Source organism: Nannobrachium achirus (genome assembly GCF_963921795.1).
Source record: "Nannobrachium achirus genome assembly, chromosome: 8".
NCBI lineage: Eukaryota > Metazoa > Chordata > Actinopteri > Myctophiformes > Myctophidae > Nannobrachium > Nannobrachium achirus.
Window position 1 is genome coordinate 29590012 of NC_137817.1, and position 27108 is coordinate 29617119.

The 27108-nt window shown below is 41.0% G+C and overlaps 1 protein-coding gene across 2 annotated transcripts; it reads left to right on the forward strand.

Moving 5' to 3' along the window:
- The first annotated feature begins 1265 nt into the window (after nucleotides 1-1265).
- On the forward strand, nucleotides 1266-27009 carry smc4 (structural maintenance of chromosomes 4). Of its 2 annotated transcripts, XM_080731583.1 has the most exons (24): nucleotides 1266-1381; nucleotides 3111-3283; nucleotides 4258-4448; nucleotides 5040-5231; nucleotides 6266-6442; nucleotides 9022-9186; nucleotides 10430-10557; nucleotides 10738-10878; nucleotides 11545-11695; nucleotides 13834-13998; nucleotides 14094-14327; nucleotides 15275-15460; nucleotides 15952-16113; nucleotides 16641-16866; nucleotides 17362-17438; nucleotides 19367-19519; nucleotides 20298-20424; nucleotides 20952-21141; nucleotides 21617-21761; nucleotides 22147-22320; nucleotides 22761-22943; nucleotides 24007-24239; nucleotides 24500-24683; nucleotides 26699-27009. In XM_080731583.1, exons 2-24 carry the CDS (start codon nucleotides 3121-3123, stop codon nucleotides 26861-26863), a joined length of 3912 nt encoding a protein of 1303 aa, XP_080587709.1. In that variant the 5' UTR covers nucleotides 1266-1381; nucleotides 3111-3120; the 3' UTR covers nucleotides 26864-27009. The 2 variants fall into 2 exon arrangements, with proteins under 2 accessions (XP_080587709.1, XP_080587710.1); XM_080731584.1 differs by lacking the exons at nucleotides 1266-1381; nucleotides 3111-3283 and adding an exon at nucleotides 3351-3541.
- The last annotated feature ends 99 nt before the right edge of the window (nucleotides 27010-27108 follow it).

The following is a 27108-nucleotide window of genomic DNA, read 5'->3' on the forward strand; positions in this document are numbered from 1 at the left end:
TGAATCCCGGACTTTTACATGTAACATTGCAGTATCGATACTTTTACGTAAGTATAAAATGTGAGTACTTTTTTCCCACCACCGCTTGCTATTGCTGAGCCAGAGAAAATGCTGTCCGTTCGGCTAATAACGCACAAGACGGCAATGCGGAGGCTACAACAAAGAGAAAACTTTGTCATTCAGCCATTTATTTCTAGCATTACGTCTAGCATTAGCACTACACTAACTACAGTAGCTAACCAGCTAACTATCATCAGTTAATCCTACCCGAAGGAGTGTCGCGAGAGTTGTTGTTCCAACTTCAAGTAGATATTTAAAATGATTAGCCACTGCACGAACAACATTGCTATAATATGTATATATTAGTAAAGCCCTTTTAAGTAAACGAATAATGACCATTAATTGCTAGTGTAACAGTTGTAAAGCTTTGTAAACAACAGATCTCCGAGATTCTGGGCGGACCTTTAGTTCCTATGGCAACCGTTTGAATGAACACGTAGACACCGCTTTCCATTTTGAAAAATGTTATGATAATGTGTAAATGTGAAAGCTCGGTGGTGGTGGTGGTGGTGGTAGTAGTAGTAGTAGTAGTAATAATAATGCATTATGATATAATATATCTATAAAGCACAGTTCATACAAAATGTAACTCAAATAACAGCTATATCAGGCAAATAATAAAACACAAGACAAAAAAAGGTCGGATAAAACCATAGGATAAAACGAGGAACGATATTTGGTTCAGCAGTTATTTGAACATCAGAAGGATTCAGAACACATTGTACGCAGTGGTGGAAAGTACAAGTACTGTACTTAATTTGAGGTATTTGTACGTGTTTCCAATTTACAATACTTTTACTTCTATTCACTACATCTCAGATCCAAACATTCTGCACAATGAGTAGCCTACTTTTACTTTTTTTTTTAATGTTTTTGTACTTTTACTCGAGTAAATTTAGAATTCCGTATTTCTAGATTGCAGTAAATGATACTTTTACTTGAGTAAAACCTACGAGTACTTTTTCTACGGCTGCATCACAGCCCCGCCCCCCTTTTTGAATTTCATGTTTTTCTTTTTTTTCTTTCTTGCCCTTTGAACGTTCCATCCATGGTGCCTTGCGTCAGTTTGCAACGGATTTGGTTTGACCCAACTCTCGCGAGAGTCAGCGCTCCAGCCTATAGGAATCCCGAAGAGACCAGGGGGTCTGGCCACGCGAGATGTGGTTCGACGGCTACAGTTTAGGCGCCATTTACAAGTCAGGATTTTTCAAGTCGAGAGGCGTTTGAAATGACCGTGGACTGAAGTTTGTGGATTATTTCTTTTTTTAATCAAAGATTGGATTACGACGACGACTTCTTTTGTTTTTAAAACACGATATAGGTGAGACTTAATGCTTATTGCGGGCTGCGCGTGACGCCAAATCACTAAATCAGTCGGGAAATCAGTATTTTTAACGGATGCGGAGACAGGGGGCTTCGTTGCGTTGCTTTAATATAGCTCATACATTCTGCTTATCGTTCTGACTTCACTGGCTTCTAACGAATGGAACCATCTCTCCTGCGATCCATCACTATTTTTTCCTTTACAAGGGATTCTAATTTTAGTCGATCGAAAGCAACAGCATTTGTGCGTTTTGTTTTAACATTACGGAGGGTCTAAACTTTCAGTCACGGTGATTAGTTTGACATAATAAAAAAAATAAAAATACTTGTCCCGCTTTCGACCGACTTCCGATTAGTTTCACCGTCTTTTCGAAGTGGGGAAACGTTAGTAGAGACTGTCCCAGTGTTTTATCGGATGACTTTGTAGTTGTTGCGTAGCCTTTTATTAGCCTTATTAGCCCTGTTGCCACAGCTAGCAGCATCAGTGGAGTACGGTGTGTGAGTTACAGATGGAAGCAGTTTAACGCGGATCGCACAGATCTATCAGGTTTACACGCTAGCGTTGCAACGCTCGTCAGTTACCACCACAGTTAACAGTTGCTGTGTTATTGCACGTTGGCTAGCTAATCTGACGTCCTAGTTATGTAAGCTAGCTTCTCTCAGCTCCCCGTCTGACGTTGCCCCCCTCCTCCTCCTCCACACACACACACACACACACACACAAAGCGACGCGCTGTGAGCTTGTAGATCTGCTATTTTTAGTACTGAGCTTTTTTCACTACTGAGCTTGTAGATCTTCTATTTTCACTACTTTTTTCCACTACTGAGCTTTTGTCACTATTTTCACTAATGACTGCAGCGCTTGTAGATTTGCTATTTTCACTACACTCTCTCTCTCTCTCTCTCTCTCTCACTCACTCACTCACTCACACACACACACACACACTCACACTCACACTCACACACACACACACACACACACAGTTACGTTCAGGCCAGTCTAATATTACGCATAGAAACCTCGTACTTATACTCAAACCGCCCATCTAAGCCACGGTTAATACTTTATAAGATCCACGGAAATGACATTTTAATTTGCCCCTCAACGTTATTTAAATCACGTCGGCTACGTTTGCCCAGACTAACTTTGCAACTAAAAGTGACCTTCTAAAATATCTCCAAGTCACAGATGCCTATTCGTCTTTATACTGCTGTTTGTATGAAATCAAATAATATATTTCATAATAATGATCACGTGGCTGTGCTTCTTGACCCATTACTGCTCCATCTTTATGTTATTATTTAATGCAATTCACTTTCAGTCAGGTCGTGAACCTCTTGGAGAGTTTGGGGACCTTCCCTGTTATTTTGATCAGTACGTTTTATTGTTAGAACCTAAGGTTTGTTTGAATACTTTATGAGAAGTTTGCATAGGAAATGGATGGTACAGGACAGTACAGCTCACTGATACAAGGTCAACTAAAAGGATAAAGACCGCAAGTAAAGCTCGCTGCCTTGTTTAAATCGGAGTGCCTTTGTACTCTCTTCACACCAAAATTCACATGGATGATGTGCATATCTTACTAAATGGTGGTGATCGGAGCCGGCGTAACGGGTGGCTACTTTGTGTGTGACCTTCAAAAAGTTGGGAGTTGTAAGATTGACAGGCGCAAAAACCACTCATGGATATGCCTCTCTTTTTTTTTCTTCGCCAATGATGTCTTCAGACTTCAGATCATGCCATCTAAGACGGCAAAGAGCTCAACCGCCTCCGCCAAGCACAGAGGGAAGGGGTCGCAGCCTCGGGATGACTCCGAAGACGAGCTGGATGATGTGCCTGTGCCCCCTAAAAAAACCAAAACCAAGTCCAATGGACAGGAGGACGCGTCGCCCACATCTGGCAAGTAACAAAGAACTGTAGTGGATCTAAATAAGTTGTGTTCCTCAATGGCGATGCGTGGCGTTGATTGAAAGGCTGCACTGGTCGGGGCCAATTGGCACAGTTGGATAGTTTTTTTTCTCTCTTCTTAATTCACAACACGTAGGTTGATTGCTTGTTTTTTCCGAGTGCAGTCATCAATAAATGTCTCTTATAATTTCTGAAATGATTATGATGGCGTCGAGTGTGCTTATGCCCCGATCCCTTTCAACGAACAAGGTAATTTCTTTGGGTAATGAAGTGGGGTTTTGTATACTGTGTTCAAAAGACGTTTGATCTCTTTTTGCTAACTTGGAACGAAACCTTTTTTTCCCCCCTTCTTTTTTTAAACCAACTTAACTTAAGATATGCAAAGGCATTTGCATTTCATGTCTTCTTTAGAATTTGTTTTAGTGAGCGTTTTGTTGAAATAATTATTTACAAACATCGACTACTATATATCTTGTTTATGCCTGTGTGAGTACAATAGATGTTAGACTCGTTTTGTCTCGGTGTGATTCGAGTACAATCGTTTATAGGTGATAATAACAATGTCGCATTGCAATAATTTGAGCAGTTGTGATTTGGACATTGCTGAAATGTCAAAAGATTATCGAAATTTGCCCTGTGGTTATTTATCATCGACGAAAATGAATGTAGCGCATCTACAGTATGTATCAGCGTTCTTGGTGGGGAGCGTTTGTCATCGATTTGTGCTCGATTGTAAACAGTCAACAGTGTTTTGCGTTTAGTTTTAGGATGGCTTTTATTTAAAAAGAAATGGTGTAAATCAACTTTCTCGTCAGTCGCTGTTCCCCCACTGTGACCAGCGCACAGCTTATGTTTTGTTTGTTTGTTTTTGCTCCTCCACCCCTCCCCCATACTCCACTGTCCCCACCTGAAATGAATCGCACAGAGGAATACAACAAAGTTATACTTTTTTTTTTGTGTCACAGATCCGTCTCCCGGGGAGGGAGGCGAAGCGGTTGATAATCGCAGTTTGGAAGAGATTCTCGGTAGCATCCCCCCACCCCCGCCCCCAGCAATGACCAATGAACCGGGCGCTCCTCGCCTGATGATAACACATTTAGTTAATCGCAACTTTAAATCCTATGCTGGCGAAAAGATCCTGGGGCCTTTCCACAAGGTACGGCAAAACACCATGCAATGGGTGCTGCTGATATTTAGAAAATGCTTTGTTCCCATCAGTTATTAACCCTCATTTGCAGGCATTGACAATGTCTTTTTTGGTATGTTTTTATATAATTTTTGTGCAAATATATTGCATATATACTATAGTTATAGGGTAACTCTAAGACATGTACAGTTAAAATGTGAGACGTTGTTATTGTTATGCTGCCTTTTATTTAACTAAGATGTTTTGTGTCCCCCCTCCCCTGAATCAAGATGTCACACTCCTCCATTTTGATTTAATATGTGTATGCTTTTAACCAGTGGTGGCATAGACATGTACTTTTGTCTTTTCTTAAGTCTGACATTAACTGAACTTCCCCTTCCTAATTTTTATTGGTTTTCCTCCTTACTGTACACATATATGAAAATTATTTCCTTAAATACACCCATTCACTCTGTAGACCTAACACCCTCTTAAAGCACTATAATTATTTTTACGATTTTGGGGAAATTTTGATTAATTCGTTTGTGTATCGTAAATATTTGTATCTTCTATATACTAAAAACAATAATATTTTTTTGTATTTGCTCCCCACCCCTCCAGAGATTTTCCTGCATCATTGGTCCAAATGGCAGTGGGAAGTCCAATGTGATAGATTCGATGCTCTTTGTGTTTGGATACAGAGCTCAAAAGATTAGATCCAAAAAGCTCTCAGTGCTGATTCACAGCTCTGATGAACACAAAGATGTGCAAAGCTGCACTGTGGAGGTGCATTTTCAAAAGATTATTGACAAGGTATATCTCACACACACACACACACACACACACACACACACACACACACACACACACACACACACACACACATCTGCTTCACACACACACACACACACACACACACATATATATCTGCTTCTCACAAAAAAATACATTCACAATTGAAATATTTCTATTTTCCTCTAAATATATATATATATATATATTTTTTTTTAATTGTTTCTTCTATACGCACAGCTTAATGTAGATGCACTTGGCTTGATATTCTCAATCTGATTGAAACAGACTCAATACAGGCGTGAAAGTCAAAAAGAACACCCACACATAATCATTGTCGACTCATAAAGTTATTATAATTTATACTGTAATCTATTTATTTATTTGGTGGGGGGGGGGGGGTTTATCTGCTCACGATTCGTTATGGTGTACTTATTTTACATTGTGAGCTGGTATTTGTATTAAGAGGTTAAAATGACACTTTTTTTTTTCATTGAAACCTCAAATACTGTGTAAACTGACCAAAGTCTAAAATCCCTACAGAGAGAAAAAGAAAAAAAAAAACGATTGTATACTTGATCTGCCACACAGGTGTGAGTGAAGTGATTTTTATAGATCGTCATGCTGTTAAAGTAATTATTTCAGATTAAGTCAAACTATTTAAAGTGAACCAAGTTGTCAACATAAGGCCTTAGTTGTGTGGACATTAGTTTATGTTAAAATATGGTTTTGTTTTATTATTTAATGGGATGTTTTGGAGAATTTATCTACAGTTTACATGCTTTTATGTAAATTCTTAGACCTGTACTTTGAAATACAGACAGTGGAATAAGCACGTAATGTATAAATTATGTTTTGTCATTCAATCTTTGTTTCTAATTTGTTTCATTTCATAAATGTAACCAACCATACTGAATGATGTGGTATCTATATCAATCAGTGATCTTGGTTGGTTATCCAATTATTGCAATATTGATAGTTTTTCTTTTTCTTTATATCATTCGAACCCCAGACTGTCATGACCTAAGCTGCATTCTGCCCTCCCCCCTCACCAGGAAGGAGATGATTACGAAGTCATACCCAACAGCAAGTTCTATGTTTCTAGAACTGCCCACAAAGACAATTCCTCTGCCTACCATATCGATGGCAGGAAGACCACTTTCAAAGATGTGGGGCTCCTGCTGCGGAGTCATGGTATTGACCTGGATCACAACAGATTCCTGATCTTACAGGTAACTGCTGTTTATTTTTTTCCCTTCATATTATTACTTCTTCCCCATCTCGCCTGTTCACTTCGCTTTGAATTATTATTATTTCATTATAGTTTTCAATCCCTGCTGTGACCATCCCATTCTGTCAAAGCTTTGCTGCTGCTCAGCACTCTCAGCCCAATCCTGTTCCTATCCAAAGTTTGAAAAGCCATTTCCTCAAAGCCATTGCCTGTCTCTGGGAATAACCTGTTGCACTGGACTGGATGGATATACTCTCTCTGCCAGCCCCTTAGACTGCTATAGCAGCGCATCATGGTTTGAAACATATTGGAAAAGGTGCGAACCATTATTTGCTGCTTTAGAATTTTAAGGAAAATGTTGCGGTTTTTTTCGAACAAAAAGGACCTAAGCTGGCTGTGGTTCAACAGCAAACCTAGAATTTCCAGTGATGTTGCTTGGTGGCAGGATTGACCCACCAGTGGGGACAGGTTGGACCTCACTCCTCCCCCTCCCTCTCCCATGTACCTGCCACGCTTTAGCAGCACGTAAATATTGGCGTGTGACAAACGACCCCAACCCCAATATTGGCAGTGCTGCTTCAGTGTGGCCGGATAAGACACTCCATTATCATGGCTTCAGTTTTGGTTTACTTTTTTACCCCCTCTCTTTCTCTTACCCCTCTTGAGTACAAAACGATGTGGTATAGTAGTGTACACTCACACTGTATCTTTTATTGAATTTTTATGTTCCCAATTTAGAATTCCATTTAAGTTATCTGAACTGTTTAACCGGCTGATGGTTACATTACATATATATATTTGATTGGATTATTTGTATGAACTGCCATTTTATTGATTATGTTGAGGTTTTTAGAGATTTTTGAATGAGTTGAAATGGAATCAAATGACAGATAATTTTTTAGGACCAAACCTTTGATTATAGTGTGTAATACCAGTGTCCCTAAATTAAAATTGTATTGTCTATTGTGGGTGTCGGGTGAAAGTTAGCCTTTGTCCTGCTCTGTGGTTTTGCGGTTGGTTTGTTGATTACACGTGTCCTTCCTGACATTTTTGTTTTTTTATTATGTGTGTTTGTTTGTCCATTCTCACTGCGTGTCATTGGGTGTGAGGAGATTTTGAGCCCTCTGTTTGACATGGCAGCAATGACTGAGGAAGGAGGCTTTAGCTTGTTCTCCAAGGTCACTTTTACAGGCCTCTGGCTAAGGGGAATTTTGTGCATTGTCAGAGCACAGGATGACACACACACACACACACACACACACACACACACACACACACACACACACTCTCCTTTGCTGATTTCTTTCCTTTCTTTTTCAAATATATAACTATTTAGTGTCCTCTAAAACAGATCAAATGTGAAGCTTTTATTTTTTTGCATTCATATCTAGGTTTGTTTTCACATTTATGCAGCTTTTATTTTTTGCATTCCATTCATACCTGTGTCTTTAAATGAAAATACACCGTACAACACCTTTTGCAATAAGCTTTTATTTTTTTATTTTCATGGCAGGTATGTAACTGTACAAAATATACAAAACCTAAATTGTAACTAAGTTGTTTTTATTTTTATTTTTATTTACAGCTTTTCAGTCAAAGCTTCCCCCCCCCCCCCCCCCCCCTTCACATGTTCCATATACAAAGTTATCTGATTATGGTTTCAGTTATGGGTAGTTGTAACTGACTCACTTTGGAAAGTGTTGTATGGGTGGAGGGTTGTTAAGAAAGGCTTTGTACAGGGCCAAGTTGTTTTTAACAGATATGATTAATTTTGATTTAAATGATATTTGTTTTATTATAAAAGTGTAATTTCCCCCCCTTTTTTTTTCTCCTTTAACTTTAAGGATTACTGAAGTTTGATAAACATATTTCTTTATACAGAGCAATCTTATTCTTAAAGGAGTAGTTCACCCCCAAAATGACTTTTTTTCTATTGATTAGTCACGCCATGGAGACTAGAGTTCAATAATATTTTTAGTTTTTTGTCGCATTCCAAGACAAAAATGTGATAACAATAAATGTACCCCCATTCGTTCCGGATGGGGACCCGTTTCGAAACGGGTCCCCATCCGGAATCAATGGGGGTAAATTTACTCGAATCAAATCTTTGTCTTAGGAATGTGATAATAACCAAAAAATATTATTGAACTCTACTCTCCATGGCATGAGTAATCAATAGGAAAAAATGTCATTTTGGGAGTGAACTACTCCTTTAAGTGAAGCTTTGGTTTGACCTTGTCACTCCATTTGCTCTTAAAAAATATACTAGCATTGCTATGAGAGGATGCAACGAACTAAACTAAATAGTCCACATCTCAATTTTGTCTTTCTTTCTTTTTTTTTCTTTTCTTTTTTGGCACAAAATACGATTTAGGAATTCTGAGGAATTTAATTGGTATTTATTTTTGATTGCCAATGTTGCTAGTTGTAGTGAACCAGTGATTTGTCCAACACCTGTATTATTACACTGTGTGTGTGTGTGTGTGTGTGTGTGTGTGTGTGTGTGTGTGTGTGTGTGTGTGTGTGTGTGTGTGTGTGTGTGTGTGTGTGTGTGTGTGTGTGTGTGGGGTCTGTCATCAGGGTGAGGTGGAGCAGATAGCCATGATGAAGCCTAAGGGTCAGACGGAACATGATGAAGGTATGCTGGAGTACATGGAAGACATCATTGGATCCTGCCGTCTGAAGGAGCCCCTCCGAATCCTGAGTCGCCGAGTTGAACTGCTCAATGAGCAGAGGGGAGAGAAGGTGACAAATACTCATATATTTTGTTAAACTGTCCATCCCATGTTCTGAAACTATTTTTTTATTTTTTATTTCCAGTGTGACTTATGTGTTTATGTTTTGGAAGACTGTAAATTCCTGGCTTGGGGAGGGGGGAGCAAATGTTGTATTTATGACATGGGTCTTCAACAGGGGGTCCTTAGAGTTACTACAGGAGGTCCTCCAAATCTTTGAGTGATAGAACTTTTTTTATCCTCCTTTTTTATATTATATAATTTATCCATATCCATATTCTGTGAACTTTAGCCAAAAATAGCAGATCTACAAGCTCACAACAGCGTTGTGTGCTTGTAGATCAGCTATTTTTGGCAAAGAGCTTTGGTGTAGAGGGGGAAAAGAGCAGACTAAATACAGAGTGAAAGGTCAAGTTTATTAAGTATTGATGGTTCAAGTGGTTAAATATCTGAAAACAAATTGACATGAATCCAAAATACACTGATTGTGCTGTCAAATGATGAAACTATATGGAATCTCTGAGGTTGTGGGGGTCCTTGCTCAACTAAAGGGTCCTTGTCCTGAAAACGTTGAAAACCCCTGGTTTATGATGTATATGGCTAGTTTTGTGTGAAATCTGCAGAGTAAGTTGTGCCTTGGTCGGACACCTGCTCCTCTATGCAAGCCAGTGAATCATTTGATCCAGCACATTGGTTGTGGAGGGAAATTAATGTTCATCAGTTACTTTTACACATATTTAAACAACTGCACTGTAGTCGGCAATTTCATGAGACCAATTGGAACAGGATGTTGAGATATTTTTAGAACTAATGGCGCGTGAATATTGGTCTTTATAACAAATGTTTAAACATGGCGTAAGCACGATGCGGAGGTCAAGCTGATTAACTGCTTTTTTATATACTATTTTGTGAGTGGTTGTCAGTGAGTGTATAGGAAATTGTTTACTGTCATAGAAACACAGTTTTGACTTGTAATGGTTAACATGCTTAAGTTAGCATCTGTATTATTATGTAATTTAGCTTGAATCACATTTATGTTCTTATAGAAATGCCACCATTTTGTCAGTGATAATCAGGTGCAATATCTGTAGTAAGTGATGTTGGTTTGGTATGCTAATCCATCAACATGCTCTTGTAGATAACGCAGTATAACTTCAGGGCATATGTCTGTTCTCCACCAGTTATTTAACCCCCCCTTTGTCTGAGCTAGTTTTACACTTTTATTTATTTATTTACTGTATGCTTTGTTGCAGCTGAACAGAGTGAAACTGGTGGAGAAAGAGAAGAATGCTTTGGAAGGGGAGAAGAACAACGCGGTGGAGTTCCTCACCCTGGAGAATGACATCTTCAAACAGAAGAGCCAGCTGTGTCAGTACTACATGTGAGTACAGCGCTACTCATCTAGTTGCTACAGCCAACTGACTAATAACACTCTTGACCACATTCAGAGTTGGCACATAATGTCATAACTAGTCTGACATTATCGTCGGTTAGCTTGATGGGGTCGTTTGTTTGTTTAATATATATAAAAGTTGTTTATCTTCTGTGTCGCTCTCATTAGCCATGACCTGCAGAAGCGTGTGGTCAGCAAAGATGAGGAGAAGCAGAAGATCTTGGAGGACACCAAAGAACTCACTGAGAAAACGGAAAAGATGGCTGAGGAGATGGAACAAAAGAACAAAGAGCTCAAAAATGTGGAGAAGTATGTAATTCATATTTTTGATTCTGGGGGTTAGAATTGTCCCCCCAATTGTATGGACCTCTGCATTTCTTTGCCATTTGCCACTAATTCGTTAGATGCATTTATCTAAAGGAGCACACTCATTTGCAGCTTAAACCACCATAGAGTACCTTTGAATGTACTTTGGGGCAATTGATCTAAAATATATCAGAAGAACCGATATTTAGGACCAATAACAGACTCCGAAGATTTTTTAAACAGTTGACTGTATTATACTTTGTTGTTCAAAAGTAGAAAAATACGCACATCTCTTAATGAGGTGCTGGGTGGAAAAATAGCAAGATTGAAGAGAAACCCGCACACTCTGCTCCAAATGACTGAATTTTAAATTTTTTAAAATTCAGTCATTTGGAGCAGAGTGTGCGGGTTTCTCTTCAATTATACTTTGTTGTACAATGGTGGCGTACACAAATGGTTTAAATAGCTGATGCGCTATTTTCCTTTTTTTATTTTAATTCGTATTAAAAAAGTTCATTGATCTGTAATCGAGGCGAAAGTTTGAAATCTTGATAATTTGAAGTCATGGCCCAGCCATACTTTGTGTTATTCATGTGGTTTGCTATCTGATATCTGAGCGTCCTGGGTTTGAGCTGGTTGGGACCCATGTTTGTGATGTTCTTCTGCCAGCAAGCAGAACAAGCTGAACAAGTACATCGAGGCCCAAAAGGAGAAGTTCACGCAGCTGGACCTGCAGGATGTGGAAGTTCGCGAGAAGCTCAAACACACCAAGAGCAAGACCAAGAAACTGCAGAAGCAGCTGGAAAAGGATACAGAGAAGGTGTGTTGTTATTAACTGTTAGAAGTGGTGTGTGCCACAATTACACACGGTTCAGTAATTTTAATCTGGCTTAGTATGTGTTTTTCTGTTCTCTGCAGTAGCTATGATCGTCCTGCTCACTTGTAATATATACCATACTCTCTACTCTTCGCATTCTTCCGATTTGAAGCATAGATCATGAATAGGTGTCTCTAATCTAAAAGCACCACTGCTCTTGTCATTTTAGTTTTATTGTTTACTTTGTCACCTGGCCAAAAATGAAATATGGGCAGTATAAATACAAATTTACCTCTGTAGAGACACAAGATTAGTTGTTCTGTCTTGAAGGTTTACAGAGCCCCTCTATACCAGTGATTTAATTTGTTGTATAAGTAATACATTGATTCCTATAAGTAAACCTAGACTGTGATCGGACTCACCTGTAGAGCCAACAGTTTTGACATCCTCTTTCCTTGGTTATTTGGTTTGATAGCTGCTAGTGTATCACTTACAGAGGCAGCTTGTGTCATTTGAAAGCCAATGGAAGACACCATGTTTTGCTACAGTGGTTCTCAACCTTTTCAGGCCGCGACCCCCAAAATAATCATATTTTAACCGGGGACCCCCAAAATAATCGTATTTTAACTGGGGACCCCCCAACCTACGAGCACTAATACTTTAGGCATTGCATTGTGTATAACACGGTTCTATTGTGAAAATAGCCGTCACAACGCCTCGCGTTGCGAGGCGTTGTGAGCATGTAGATCGGCTATTTTCACAATTTCTGCCTATAATATTTGACATAACAATTTGGCCAATGTTTAATTTGTCATTTTAGAGGTTTACAGTTTACAGTTTAGGCATTTAGCTTTTAATCCAAAGCTTTTAATCCAAAAGCGACTTACAATAAGCAAATAAACATCACAATAATAAACAAGATTAAGTGTCAGTACATCAACAGCAATATAACAAATGTAAATGAATATCTATCTAGAAAAAAAAACTATATAATCCGTAAAAAGAGGTGTTACAAAGTCCTTCAATTGTCACTTTAGAAATGTGCAGATACCCTCTATACAACTTTATGTTGGTCTGTTTACTGTTGTGTGAGAAAACAATGTTTCACATTAAGCTAATCATCTGGGGACCCCCCAAAATAATTTGGGGACCCCTCTGGGGTGGGTTAATCTTTACCAGTATTGCGCTTAAATGACAAGACTGGCTATTTTCATTAGCGTTGTTATCTCTATACCTACCCTACATAGACGGTAAAATAATTATGGACCAAATGACAGACCATACCTAATCCTTTGTAAATAAATGTAGGTTAATAATCACAGAATTGGTGTAAGCTTTTGTCTGTCCTCTGACTGGCCACTAGGGGGCTGTGAAGCTACTGGCAAGCCAAGTTGTAGCAAGAACTTAGCCCTGCCTGCTTGACTTGCTTCCCCACCTTTGTGGCACTCACTGTTTCACCAGCTCGTTCTGTCCTGGTCTAAGGTTCTCTTCTCTGCCTCACTTACATGCCTCACACCCACACACATACCTACAGTTAAGAGTCTCCCTCTTTCCCTGCTCTAAACCCTAGCTGCTGCGGCCCCAGTGGTTGTGCTTTGGCAGTACCTTGGTTAGTGGGGGGAGCTGGGCAAAGGCAGTGCAGACCTCTGGGGAGCAGTGTTCTGCTGTGTGGTAGTCAACTATGGCCTGGCTTGTGTAACACTCCCGGCAGCCATATTCACTTTTCACCCGCAGTTAACCCTGTGAAACATGGGCTACATACACACCACTCCTAGTCTCATCTCTGCCTTGCCAAGCTGCAGACTGTGTGCCAGTCTTAACCAGGACTCGCTCAGTCCTGACTGTGTGTTTATAGTTGATTACAGTTGTGTTCTTTGGCCTGTTTTTTTAAGTCTAGCAACATTTGACTGTAACTGACACCAAACGTGCTTGATTCATTTATTTTCCCCCTCTTGTCTCCCTTATGTCTTCATTTTATCGTGCTGTGATTGGGGTGTAGAGGCATGATTATGATGATGTGATTTACATATGAGAGCTACGCAGGTGTTGTGGTTGCTGCTCAGATCCAGACTAGGAAACAATTTAAACCCCTTTTTTTTTCTACACCTCTTCCTGTCTCCCTCCTGCACCCAACCCCCCAGTTAGAGGAGGTGCGCAATGTGCCAGCAACCAGTGAAAAGACCATCTCTGAGGCAACAGCTCACATGGAGGAGCTGGAGACAAAGAAGGTTAAAGAGGAAGAGAAGTTGAAGGAGGTGATGGAAAGCCTGAAAAAAGAGACCAGCGGCCTGCAGCAGGACAAAGAGGTATGCGTGTGTCTGCATCCTGCACATTGTCAAACGCTGTGTGGTGAGCACTTAATGCCACTAACCCTTTCAACCCTGTCATCTCCTTCTCCCAGACCAAGGAGAAAGAACTGCTGGAGCTGAGCAAAGCGGTCAATGAGACCCGTTCACACGTAGATCTGGCTCAGTCAGAGCTGGACATCTATTTGAGCCGCCATAATATAGCCTTGACGCAGCTCAACGGGGCCAAGCAGACACTGCAGAAGACCTCGGACACACTGAGGGAGCGCCGCGCTGCCATTAAAGACCTGCAAGTCAAGACACCACAGTGCGAAGAAGAGCTCAAGAGGGTAAAGTGACTGGGGTTCATGTTTGGTTCTGCATTAGGGATGGCCAAATGGAGACATTTTCTTAACCGGTAACCATAAGGCCTTATCGGTTAAATAACCGTTAAGGAAATGTGTTCCAAAAATGCGCTATTTTACCCATTAAAAACGTGTTGATGCATGACCGCATCACCACGTAACACTTGCAAGTTGTGTTTAAGCTATTCTTTTTTCTCTTTAAAACGGGGTTCAATTCGACGGGTGACGGGGTATGTTTTGGAAAATCCAATCGGAGCATTTTAGGGACTAACAAGCTCCTCTATGTCAATGTATGGCGGAGCCGGAGTTGCATGGATGATATTAGACTTGGTGACCGCGTCGAGGATGGGCTGAACTAGTCTCGATGTAACAAACCCTGAAATTGCATTATGGATCCTTTGGGGGTTTGCAATGAAATCCATCTTTGCTTCATGCTTAGGAGAAAGGCTATTTCATCTTTGGGTGGGTGGGTGGATGGGTGTTCGGAGCACAAGTCTGCTCTGCTCTCAGTCATCAACCGTGTGTCTCAGCGTTGTCAGCGAGGCGCAGTACACGCACGCATGCATGTGGTTCGCGGCCCCAACAGGAGCGGAATTGGAGCGGATGACGGTCCTCGATCGCTCCAAGCAGCTCTGGCGCATTTTAAAACGACTTATTAACGGTCACCATTAACCATTAAGTTTACCAGTAACCAATTTCTTCACGGTTAACCGTTGGCCATCCCTAGTCTGCATTCATCAACAGACCTTTTTGCACCATTAGTCTAGTCTGTTTGTCCTGAATGTGTTTGTCTTTGCATCATGTTACCAATTATATGTACATTGCGGATAATTTGGTGAATAAAGGTGATTCTTGATGATGCAACGCTTGGCCAGTTTGTAGGTCTTTCATTTAACAATCCCTTCCTCATATTGGCATGTTCCTCTTTCTAGGACGAGGCAGAGCTGTCGCAGCTGTCTCAGGTAGACAGCCAGACCAGCCAGATAGTGAGGGATATGAGGCAGAAAGTGGAGGAAGCCAAGAGTTCCCTGTCTTTCAACCGCAGCAGGGGCAAGGTCCTCGATGCCCTCATGCAGCAGAAAAGGAGTGGCAACATCCCTGGCATATTTGGAAGACTGGTGAGGATCCTCTTGCTGTCCACTCAACCCACTAAAGACCTGGAACCACTTTAACCATTATTTTATGCTTTAACTATTCAAAAATAGCAGATATACAAGCTCACAGCGTGGCACAGAGTGGTTTGCAATCTTTTTTTTAATTTGTAACCCGAATATTTGCTTCGTGACTCGTGAGGGGGGTCCCTGATGCATAATATTTCGAGATGAAATTACATATTCTAGGGGTCCTTGACATGAAAATGTTTGAGAACCACTGACATAGAAACATGTTTTTCAAAAACTAGAAGGATTTAGAAGACAGAATCGGGTCAAAAATATTCAAAGACTCAAAGAAAATAAGCTTGTAGATCTGCTATTTTTTAATGGTCTAGTCTAACGCGACACAGATGCGTTCCAGGTCGTTTTTAGCTTTCTAATAAGCATTTTAATTTACAGTAGTGAAATACTAAATGGCTTCTTTGTCGTCTTTTTTTCTCTTAACTTGGTTACAGGGCGACTTGGGTGCTATAGATGAAAAATACGACGTAGCCATATCGTCCTGCTGTGCAGCCCTGGACAACATTCTAGTGGACACCATCGACACTGCTCAGAAATGTGTCAACTTCCTCAAAGCACAGAACATCGGTGTTGCCACCTTCATCGGCCTTGACAAGGTAAGATCACTTGGACTTTTCTGTAGATGGAACATTGTAATGTCTTATCCACAACTTTCCAACATCCCATAGTGCATTGCGCAGAAGTTGCACGGAGCTTCCGGCGCCGCAGCCGAGTGTGATCTACAAGCTCACAACGGTTGCATCTGCAACGCGACGTGAGCTTGTATGTCTGCTGTTAACCGGAAGTGTGGTGCAAAAAAATCCCCATTTAAATTCCCGCGGAAAGAGGTGGATAAATGTCTTTGTCTAGAGCTATTCTCGCAAATCACTGGACTGATCACCAAATGTCTAGTGCACACTGCCAGTAACATTTAAAATCACTGGACTGATCACCAAATGTCTAGTGCACACTGCCAGTAACATTTAAAATATATATTTTATAATGGAAGTCGATGGGGATCGAATCAGTCTAACTTTTGGAGTCATAACATCATACGTCTGAGGTACACATGGGCGGGCGCCCTGTCTGGAACACCTGCTTTTTGACATTTCGTCTAAAGACATCCTTCCCTTTTCCCACCCAGATGAAGGTGTGGGAGAGAAACATGGCTCCCATTTCCACACCAGATAACACCCCCCGCCTCTTTGACATGGTGCGGGTCAAGGAAGAGAGCATGCGCCCAGCCTTTTACTTTGCCCTGAGAGACACGCTGGTGGCCACAGACATGGACCAGGCTACGAGGATGGCCTTCCAGAAGGACAAGCGCTGGAGAGTGGTCACACTCCAGGGACAGATCATCGAGATGGCAGGTGGGTGGACAGAAGTTCAGAACCTTTCCTTACACTATCCCTAACTCCCCAGGCTCTTCTGCTCAACTTTTCTTTTCTGCATGGATTAAAAGTTCTCAGTCACACGACTGATTTCAGTGATTTTTCACCAAAATGGTAAATGGAGCATTTGTATAGCGCCGGGAACAACTAGGGGTTCAGGGTCTTGCTCAAGGACTCTTCGACACTAACTCTGGGAGAGCCTGCCAGCCCAGATTAGAACTGGGAACCCTCCTTGTTCTAATAGCCAATGCCACCAACCAAGCAGCAAGAACATGGCAGCAAGACCACAGGTTTAGAATGATACTTAAATACAATTATACATATATTGTGTTAACTCTTTAAGAAACACAGTGCCAGTGTGGGGGCCTTCTTTAACACTGTTAGTCCGTCCTAATCTGTGATTTGTGAAATAGATTTTCATTTGTGAGAGTTGCTTTGGCTTTAATCCATCCCTCCTCTGATTTTGTCTCACAGGTACCATGACTGGAGGAGGACGAGCCATGAAAGGAAGGATGGGCTCCTCCATCAATACTGAGGTCTCCCAGGGGGAGGTGAGCCAATAAACACATATAGTACGCCTATACAAACCAGACCTGCCAACCTGCACGCATTTTGCGTACAAAGCACGCATTTTTAGGTGTCTTTACGCAGGTACGCCGTGGTATAACATAACACATTCTGCAGCACACTATTGAGGCGAAACATTTTTGCTCCCTGCCGTGTAGTTCCTCCCAGGCACCAGTTATCGCCGCTCGGATTGTACATAACGGCAATATTAATCAGATTAATTTATAAAGAAGATAAACGGTGAATGGCCGTGGTGTGCGAGTCGTCGGAGTCGATGCTGTTGCTAGGGCTGTCACAATTATTACATAATCGTCTAATCGTGATTATTTGACATTATCGCAATTATTTTGTCGTAATCGTCATAATCGTGAATGTTGAAAAATGTCAGAAATAGTGGAAATAGCAGATCTACAAGCTCACAATGCGTTGCGGCGCGTTGTGAGCTTGTAGATCAGCTATTTCCACTATCAATGTTATTTTTTAAGTAATAAGTCGTCAAATATGTCAGTAATGTATTTGTGTGTTTAGGTTATGTATCATATCTGCCATATGCAACTTCAAAGCCTAAAAGCCAAACAGAAATGTAATTATCAACGACAAAAACACAATTAAATCGTCAATCGCCAATTATTTGAATGACAATTAATCGTCATGTAAAATGTCATATCGTGACAGCCCTAGCAGTTGCACAGCGACTATTCGCCCCCACAATGCTGCCGTGCAACGAGTAGTAGTCTAACAGCTAATATATTAAGATAAACTTTTAAAACCCTCCTCTGAGGTGAATTCACATGTCATAGCAGCCACGATGGTGAGAATGAAATGGGTGTTATGTTGTCGCTCCTCTCCGCGACGCGACCGCGGTTTTAATCAAGTGAATCAATAATATTACACTATTAAACTGCGGTCGCCTCCGTGACAGCTTGTTGAGTATGAAGCCTGTGTTATACTTCGTCATACAACGGTGTTGCACGCGAGCAACAAGTCGGAAAATGTCAAAACTTGTGACCCAGGTCGTAGTACAATTAACTGAAGCATATATTGACCATGATTGGGCTTTAGAGTCAAGATCCAAAATAATGAAAATAAAATACTGGGCTGCCTGTTCTCTCTGTTCATCTCTGACTCTAAATGAGTATGAATGAATGAATTAGGACTATGTGTATTGTCAAAAACATTAAAGGTGAACGAGTTATTTATCACCTGTGAATATATGAAGACATTAATGGTCTATTAACAATGAGTAGCCTGTAGCCTATATGAATGAATATACAGACTAGACTGTATTTGGTCTATACACAATGTAGGCCTATATATCAATAAATGAATGGAATAGAAACCTACATGAGTTGAATACTTTCAACTTCATGCAAATCATGCACAAAAATGTGGTTTTATTTAGGCTGCTCAATTAACAATGTTTAACAAAGACTCAGGTAAATATTTACAGGTAAATAGCCTACCTGACAATGTAAAGCTATTTTGCAATTTGAATAACATGATTATATTGATGTATGTTCATTCATAAAGTCACTGGTGATGGACTGTTTTGCTAGTCTATTGAGCTAACTCTGAGCAAGTGCAGTTAGTATATATTATAACAGCTTGCCTCCATTATTAGTGTAAGTCAAGACATGCAATGTGCTACATTTCTGGTGTGAAATTTCTTTAACATCACACCCAAAAAGGCGCATGGGACCCCCCCAAAATATACGCTGTGCGTGTTTCTTTCGGGGAAACGGCAAAATTCGCGGCACAGGCGCAAACGCGCATGTGTACTCAAAACATTTTCCCAAGGTTGGCAGGTCTGACAAACACATAATTTCTCTTCCAGTATGTGATAATTGCCTCTGGGAGCTAGTAATTTAAAAGATGCATAACTTTGTGTGTGTGTGTTTTTTTCTTTTGGTAGCTTGACCGCATGGAGAGCCAGCTGAAGGAGAAGCAGACACAGCTCCAGGGCTGCCAGGAGAAGAAGCTGCAGCTGGAAGAGAGCGTCCAGCGCCTGCGTCCTCAGCTCAGAGAGATGAAGAACACCCTGGAGAAATACACCAACAGCATGACCGTATGACATTTGCACTCATAGACAGTTTCCAACTAGGGCTGTTAAGTAAAAAATAGTGGAAATAGACGATCTACAAGCTTGCATCGAGACGCGTTGTGAGCTTGTAGATCGGCTATTTCCACTATCAATATTCTAAAGTTGGCAAATATGTCAGTAATGTCTTTGTGTAGTTTATGTTATGTGTCATATCTACCTTGTGCCGCTTCAAAATCTAAAAGCCAAAAAGAAATTTGATTGTCAACGACAAAAACAATTCAATTGTTAATCGCAATTATTTGAGTGACAATTAATCGTCATGTAAAATGTCATAATCGTGACAGCCCTATTTCCAACTGACAACAGTAAATGTTCCAATCCACATTTACTTATGTTCAGTTTCATGGATACCAATCAAATAAGAAGCAGCCTGAACTAGAGCAGTTGTTAGTTTGGCTATTTACCGGTAGTTATAATGTCTGTCTTTCTACTGTAGTGAGAAAGATATGATACTGGGAGGAATTTCTTTCTTCCATGATTGGCAAACATTATGTTAAACAGGTTGGTCATGGCAAATATACTTATCATGTGCTAACTACAGAATAACAATAACTGAACAACAGACGACCAGATTTGTCCCCAAGGTCTTGGCCTGTCTCCTAGTAACTCAAGCATTCAGATGAAACGGTCTACTATTTAACTCTCATTCTGAGAGTATGGAAAATCTCAGCTCAAAGGACCTGTGATATTTTGGCACCTTGTGTGACGTGTGTGCCGTCCTCTCCACCCATCTTACCTACAGAGTCTGGCTGAGCAGGAAGCCCAGTTAAGGCCTCAAATCAAGGAGCTAGAGGCCAATGTGCTGGCTGCTGCCCCGGACAAGGCCAAGCAGAAACAGATGGAGAAGAGCCTGGAGGCTTATAAAAAGGGTAGGGACCACTGAACACACAGTGTAACTCCATCACCCTCAAACCACCATGCTAAGACACCTGTAACACCATAGAATTAACTAGTCAATTGGAATGTTGATATAAACACTGTCTACTGAGTTGCAACAGGCCATATTACATCGGTACCAAATACACTGTATATTTACTGGTAGATATTTTATATCTGCCAGGCAAAATACTGGAAACCAAACAGGTGTGCATATAATGGTTGAGCCTTGAAATGCCAAACTAAATGTAATGCTAAAGTTAACTGGCTTGAGACAAACTTTAAAATGCACTCTTGTTTTTGAAGTGTATCACTGGATAGTTGGCTGAGCTGGATATATTTGGTAGTACTATCATTTACTGGGGTGTTTGGTGCCTGACTTTTTAGATTATCCAACAATTGAGTTAAAATAATGCTTTGCTTTTTTAAATAATTCCTGTTTCTGTTCCTTATGTTCTACTTTTATCACTATTTAGTGTATTCACTGATCATTTATTTGTATTGCACCTCGCTCTCCCAGAGTTTGATGCAGCTTCTAGCAAGGCGGGGAAGGTGGAGGCTGAGGTGAAACGACTCCACAACCTGATTGTGGAGATCAACAGTCACAAGCTGAAGGCACAGCAGGACAAGCTGGACAAGGTCAACAAGGAGCTGGATGACAACTCCTCTGCCATCACCAAGGCCCAGGTGGCCATAAAGACTGCTGGACGGTGAGCAGATAAGACACTTGTAGCTTTAAAAAAATGTGAAATACCCACACATGGCAAACTGAGGTAGTTTCTTTTTCATTTAGAACAGTTCTGCTACAAGGAAATCAAATGCTTTAAATTGGCTATATTATAAGCATTGAGACACATCACCACAACTTATATTTTTCCTTGATTGTACAAACTTGCTTTTGTTGATTATGGATAGAGTATATGTATATCATTCATGTTGTTGGTCATCTTCGATCAAAAAAGCACTTTGGGTCAACTGCTTGTTTTTAGATACTGTGATATATAATTTATACTGTAAAGACTGACTTTGACATCACATACCAGCTGGCAACATGGCTTTATCCTCTATTGCAGTGTTTCCCCAAACAATGGGTCGGGAGGATCCATTTCATGGGTTGCAAATAAATAAAAAGCTAAAACGCTTGGGAACCACTTCTCTAATTTCTGCTTTTCACGGTTCCTTCAGCAACCTGAAAAAGTGTGAGGAGGGGCTGAGTCGTGTGCAAGCGGAGCTGGAAGAAAATGAGAAATCATTTTCTGAGCTGACTGAGCAGCTTGGCAAACTGGAGAAGGAGGCAGGAGAAATCATCGAGTCCTACCAGGAGGCGGAGGTAGGACTACGCCCTGTTTAACCCTAATTATTACACATAACACACTGGTCGTTTAGTCAGGTGAATATTGTTTGACCAATACCTGTAAAACAATCAGTCTCTTTAATGAAATGTTGACTGTTCAAGCAAGTGGACCAACCATACCAACTTGAACTAATCCTTAGATCTTGGGGTAGGGAAAAAAGAAGCCACACGTGAACACAAACTGCCTTTCTAGCCTGTCTTGTAATGATCTGCTGAAAGAAAGCCTTTTTCCATGGGCAAATTTAGCTGCTATGTCCAAACTTCACATACAGTAATATTTATAGAGATGACTAAATCCAGTTGGCCAATCGTATTGCCTCGTCTGGGGAAACCTGGTGTGTAATGTTTTGTTGTCCTCTAGGCAGAGATGCTCAACGTGGTCAAAGAGGTCCAGGCTGCCATGAAGGAGATCAAGGCCCTGCAGCAGCAGGAGCACGCCCTGAAAGAGGAGTCTATCAACGTCCGCCTCAGCATCGAGCAGATTGACACCAGCATCAACGAGTCCAACAACAGGATTAAACACTGGCAAAAAGACGTGTGTTTTCTATTTCTGCGTGTGAATTACTGCTTTAAGCCAAGAAAACCTCTTCTGGAACATAATATACAAATCAGGCATTTAGCAGACAATCTTATCCAGAGCGGAGTAAATGTCACAAACCTTTTGACAAATACGTTTGGTTAAGTGGTCAAATAAAGTACTACACAGTAACTGTGGTTGCAAGTACCTTGCTTTGCATCTATCTAATGAAATTGTCTAATTAATAACACAATATTTTGAGTTGACACAAAGGGGGTTGTCTTTATGGACATGATTGTCATGTCACAGGTAATATCCTTGGCAGACAGGCTTATTTTCTGTTCCAGGGCAGTGTTGTGTAACATTTAAACACAGAGAGGTGTATTACGGAACTGTGATGAGTTGGGTGGACCATAAACAAAATGTCCACCACTAAATGCCCTCTTCTGTGTTTTCAGGCCTCCAAACTGTCCCTCCATGCCATAGACGGCCAGCCAGCTGAGACCATTCCAGTGCTCACCCCTGCTGAACTGGCAGCGATCAAAGATCCGAATACCATTACCAACCAGATCTCCTTATTAGAGACACGCTGTACCCAGATGAAGCCTAACCTGGGGGCCATTGCTGAGTACAAGAAAAAGGTACGCACAGTGCCTGCCTTTCTAATCCTGCCTGTAGGAGGGGGTTCCCAAATGCCGTTTCACAAGAATCTTATAAGATTGTATTTCCTTGCTTGGGAGACACCAAACGTGCCATGCATGTGGGAAAAGTATTCCTTCCACTTTCATGATGCGAAATCAAAGAGAAACAGCTTAACATTGTTATAACATAATTATTTTTAGTGGCAAGGGGATGGGTTTGACTACCTTGAATGATGTCTACATTAAATTTAAAGCTAAATTAAGTATGAGATTCTTTAACCAGTATTAACATTCATTGTTGATGCATGTTAACGGCTCTTTTCCAGTATAGTTTTTTAACATAGGTTATATTCACATCAAGTTCAACTTAATTTGTCTCCAGAGGGCAGTTAGTGCAGTATAAAATGCAAGATGAATCTTAGATACGCTATTGTGTTTGTATCATTAGGCCTAGAATTATTGAATGCTTTAACCAGTGAAAAATAGCAGATATACAAGCTCACAGCGCAGCACCGAGTGCCGCGCTGCGAGCTTGTAGATCTGCTATTTTTGAAAAAGTCGTGAAAATGTGTGCAAATCTTTGAATACATGTATTTTCAAAGCGAACGTTTGTAACTCAAATTTTGCTTCTGGGGGGTCCCTGGAACTAAATATTTTGAGATGCGGGTCTGTCTTCACATGAAAAGGTTTGAGAACCACTGACATAGTAGTCTCTCAAGAACAGACTAACTGAGCTTCATTTAAGTGAAAAGGACCTTTTCTTTGACGATGGCTAGCCAGATTGCTGACATAGAAACATGGGTTTCTCAAAAAATCTTAGGATTCAAAAGACACTTATAGAATCGGGTCAAAATTCTAATTTTCATGATTTTTCAAAAATAGCAGATCTACAAGCTCGCAGCGCGGCACTCGGTGCCGCGCTGTGAGCTTGTATATCTGCTATTTTTCAATAGTTAAAGCATAAAATAATGATACACAATAATGTGTACCCGTTCTAAATGGGTTGTTAACTGGGCCTTTAAGTGATGCTCTAGCTAAGCACATCTCTCTGTCGTGCTCTCAGGAGGAGCTGTACCTGCAGCGTGTGGCCCAACTGGATGAGATCACCACAGAGAGGGATAACTTCAAGCAAAGCTTCGAGGATGTGCGCAAGCAACGCCTCAACGAGTTCATGAATGGATTCAACATCATCACCAACAAGCTGAAGGAAAACTACCAGATGTTGACACTTGGGGGCGATGCTGAGCTAGAGCTAGTGGACAGCCTGGACCCCTTCTCTGAAGGCATCATGTTCAGGTTAGAATAATCCATTATTATATCAGTTATGATGGTTTTCAATTTGCTTTGAGCTTACCCTCTCCTATTGGTGTAAATAATAGCACGATTAACTAACAGGGAGTAGGTATGGTTTAGCAAAAGATTTAATGTTTTTCAGATAAAAGCGTTCCACCAAAATGCTTTTTCTGCTCACCTTGCTCCTATTGGTTAGTCAATTAAAATACAAATATAATCCATGTTTCTTACCTCTTTTCCTTCTCAACCCCCTTAATGTCCAGTGTGCGGCCTCCTAAGAAGAGCTGGAAGAAGATATTCAATCTGTCTGGAGGAGAGAAGACCCTCAGCTCCTTGGCACTGGTGTTTGCACTGCACCACTTCAAACCAACACCACTCTACTTCATGGATGAGATAGACGCTGCTCTGGATTTCAAGAACGTCTCCATCGTAGCCTCTTACATTTATGTGAGTATTTAAAATAATAAAAGTTGATCTAGCCTAAAACATTTAACATAACGTTACTGAAGATGGCATTAGTTATGGCTGGTCGTGATGGTCACGCCTACTGGACAGCTGGCAAAGTGTGCCTCTGTCACTTGACATGCAGTCATTGGCCTTTCACAACATGTTCATAAAGCTGCTGCTTCTTGCTGCAGTGTCTGCATACCTGTCAAGCTTGCTAAACCCAAACCCATTCTGTTTATTTTGATGTCATCATTGACGCTGTTCTGCAATACACTGGGATCAGTCTTTGGCGTTGGGCTCCCTCCTTAAACTCATTCTGTGCCAGCGCCCTCTAGGGGCCAAGGAATGCCAGGGTATCTCTCATAGGCTAGCGCTTTAGCTTCCAGGACCTCACCTTCCAGGACCTCACGTGCTCACGTTCATGCACGTCATGGAAATGTCCCGGATGATAATGCTAACAGAATGGCTATTCCCATTTTGTCATCTAAAAGATCATTTTTGGGCGATTTCGCCGTAAATAAACCTCGCGCCGCTTCCCTAAAGACACAATCCAGAGATATAGAGCATCGCAGCGGAAGTGGATTGCCTGGGGTCACTTTCACTTTCACCATTCATTTTCGCCATAGACTTTTACAAAAACATTTATAACAATTATGTTAAGCCTCGAACCAAGCCATCCAGGATGGAGGTGAATCATGACCATATAACCTTTTTTTCTATGAAAAGAACATTTTGAAAATCGCAAACAAAGGGTAGTTATTAAATGTAGTATATCAAATAATGTAATATTAAAATATGTTTTCACATAGGATCAAAGGTTGTATGATCATGATTCACCTCCATCCTGGATGGCTTGGTTCGAGGCTTAACATAATTGTTATAAATATTTTTGTAAAAGTCTATGGCGAAAATGAATGGTGAAAGTGAAAGTGACCCCAGGCACCCACTTCCGCTGCGATGCTCTATAAGCCTTCAAAGATGTGGTCTTTCATTGGATTAGGCGGAGATTGGCGATTTCGTTCGCAAATAACGGCCGGCCGGGAGGTTGCTAGCTTTCGGCTAGTAGCTAGAAAAATCAGGCCAGGCTTCAGAAGGCCTCTTATCATTTTATTCATTTCATTAAAAAAAGCCGGACTACTTCGGGATCGGCACACTCGTGTACTCATCGGAAGCGGCGCCGAACATTGGGTGAACATTGGGGAGCTCAAAAATGTATTTTAAACCATTTTTAATGGAATATATCGTCGGACAGAGTAGAATGGCTAGCTGGCTAGCGGCTAGCGAGCCAGGACCACCCACGACTCTACAAGCAGCTCGGGGTAAGTGAATTAATAAAAAAAAAATTGTACTGGATTGAAATAAAGCCGAACTAGTTCGGGATCGGCACAGAATGAGTTAAAGGGCCTTTCACACTGAGCACTAGCAATTACTATTGTTCGCCATTGTATTTGTTATATGCCAATACATCCTCCCCACACACAGAGCCTTGTTAGAGAGTTCTGCCAAAGCGGGGTCAGAAACTGCGCCAGTCCAGTGTTTCATCTAACTCGAAATGTCACTATTTCCCCTAGACTCGACCCCTAGAAACTTGAGGTTCAGCCCTCGCTGTCACTATTCACCAATAGATGTGTATGTAGAAGAACTAGCCCCATGAAATGAACGGAGGTGGTGCGCAACTCTCAAATAGACTGCCCACACTTTTGTGTTTTGTCACTTTTGCTGTATCCTACTGCTCACCTGCCAGTGAGCTCCCACCGGGAGGAGGACTGCCCATAAGTCCGAAGGTTCATTAGTCCGAATTTAGTTAGGGTTACTGAGGTTAAGGTTAGGGTTAGAGTTAGGCATAGTATTCTTAACAAATTCGGACTAATGAACCTTTGGACCATTGCCATGGCACCACTGGGAGGCTCACAAAGCTGGATGCACTGCAGTGGGCACGTACTTTAGCATGGTGGATCAAATTATACTAAAATTATACTTTTTTTTTTTCTCTCTCTCCTTGATTCTCTGTCCAGGAACAAACCAAGAATGCTCAGTTCATTATCATCTCTCTGAGGAACAACATGTTTGAGATTGCCGACCGTCTCCTGGGCATCTACAAAACGCACAACACCACTAAGAGCGTGGGCATCAACCCCAAGACCATCGTCTTCAAGAACATGATGCCTGTGACTGCTTAGATTACACTTGCTAGAACATGCCATGTAAATACTTTTGTGTTTTAAATGTTGTCCTTCTACCATGTAAAGCTGCTATTCTTTTTTTATATTTTAATCAAGCTGCAACCTGTATCTCTTATGTAAATAACAAGTTGGCTTGGGTGCCTAGTGGCTCATCCATTTTTGGCTTTTTGAAAGTTACTTGTTGTTTTGACCTCTTTCAAATAAAAGTGCTAACTAGACATTAATAAACTGCTTGACATGGA

What these genes read in the sequence shown, in the direction of transcription:
- smc4 (XM_080731583.1), top strand. Translation starts at nt 3,121, where the DNA reads ATGCCATCTAAGACGGCAAAGAGCTCAACCGCCTCCGCCAAGCACAGA. An exon ending in CCTGGAGGCTTATAAAAAGG is followed by an intron (nt 20,425 to 20,951) that starts GTAGGGACCACT and finishes TCGCTCTCCCAG; the next exon opens with AGTTTGATGCAGCTTCTAGC. An exon ending in TCGTAGCCTCTTACATTTAT is followed by an intron (nt 24,684 to 26,698) that starts GTGAGTATTTAA and finishes TTCTCTGTCCAG; the next exon opens with GAACAAACCAAGAATGCTCA.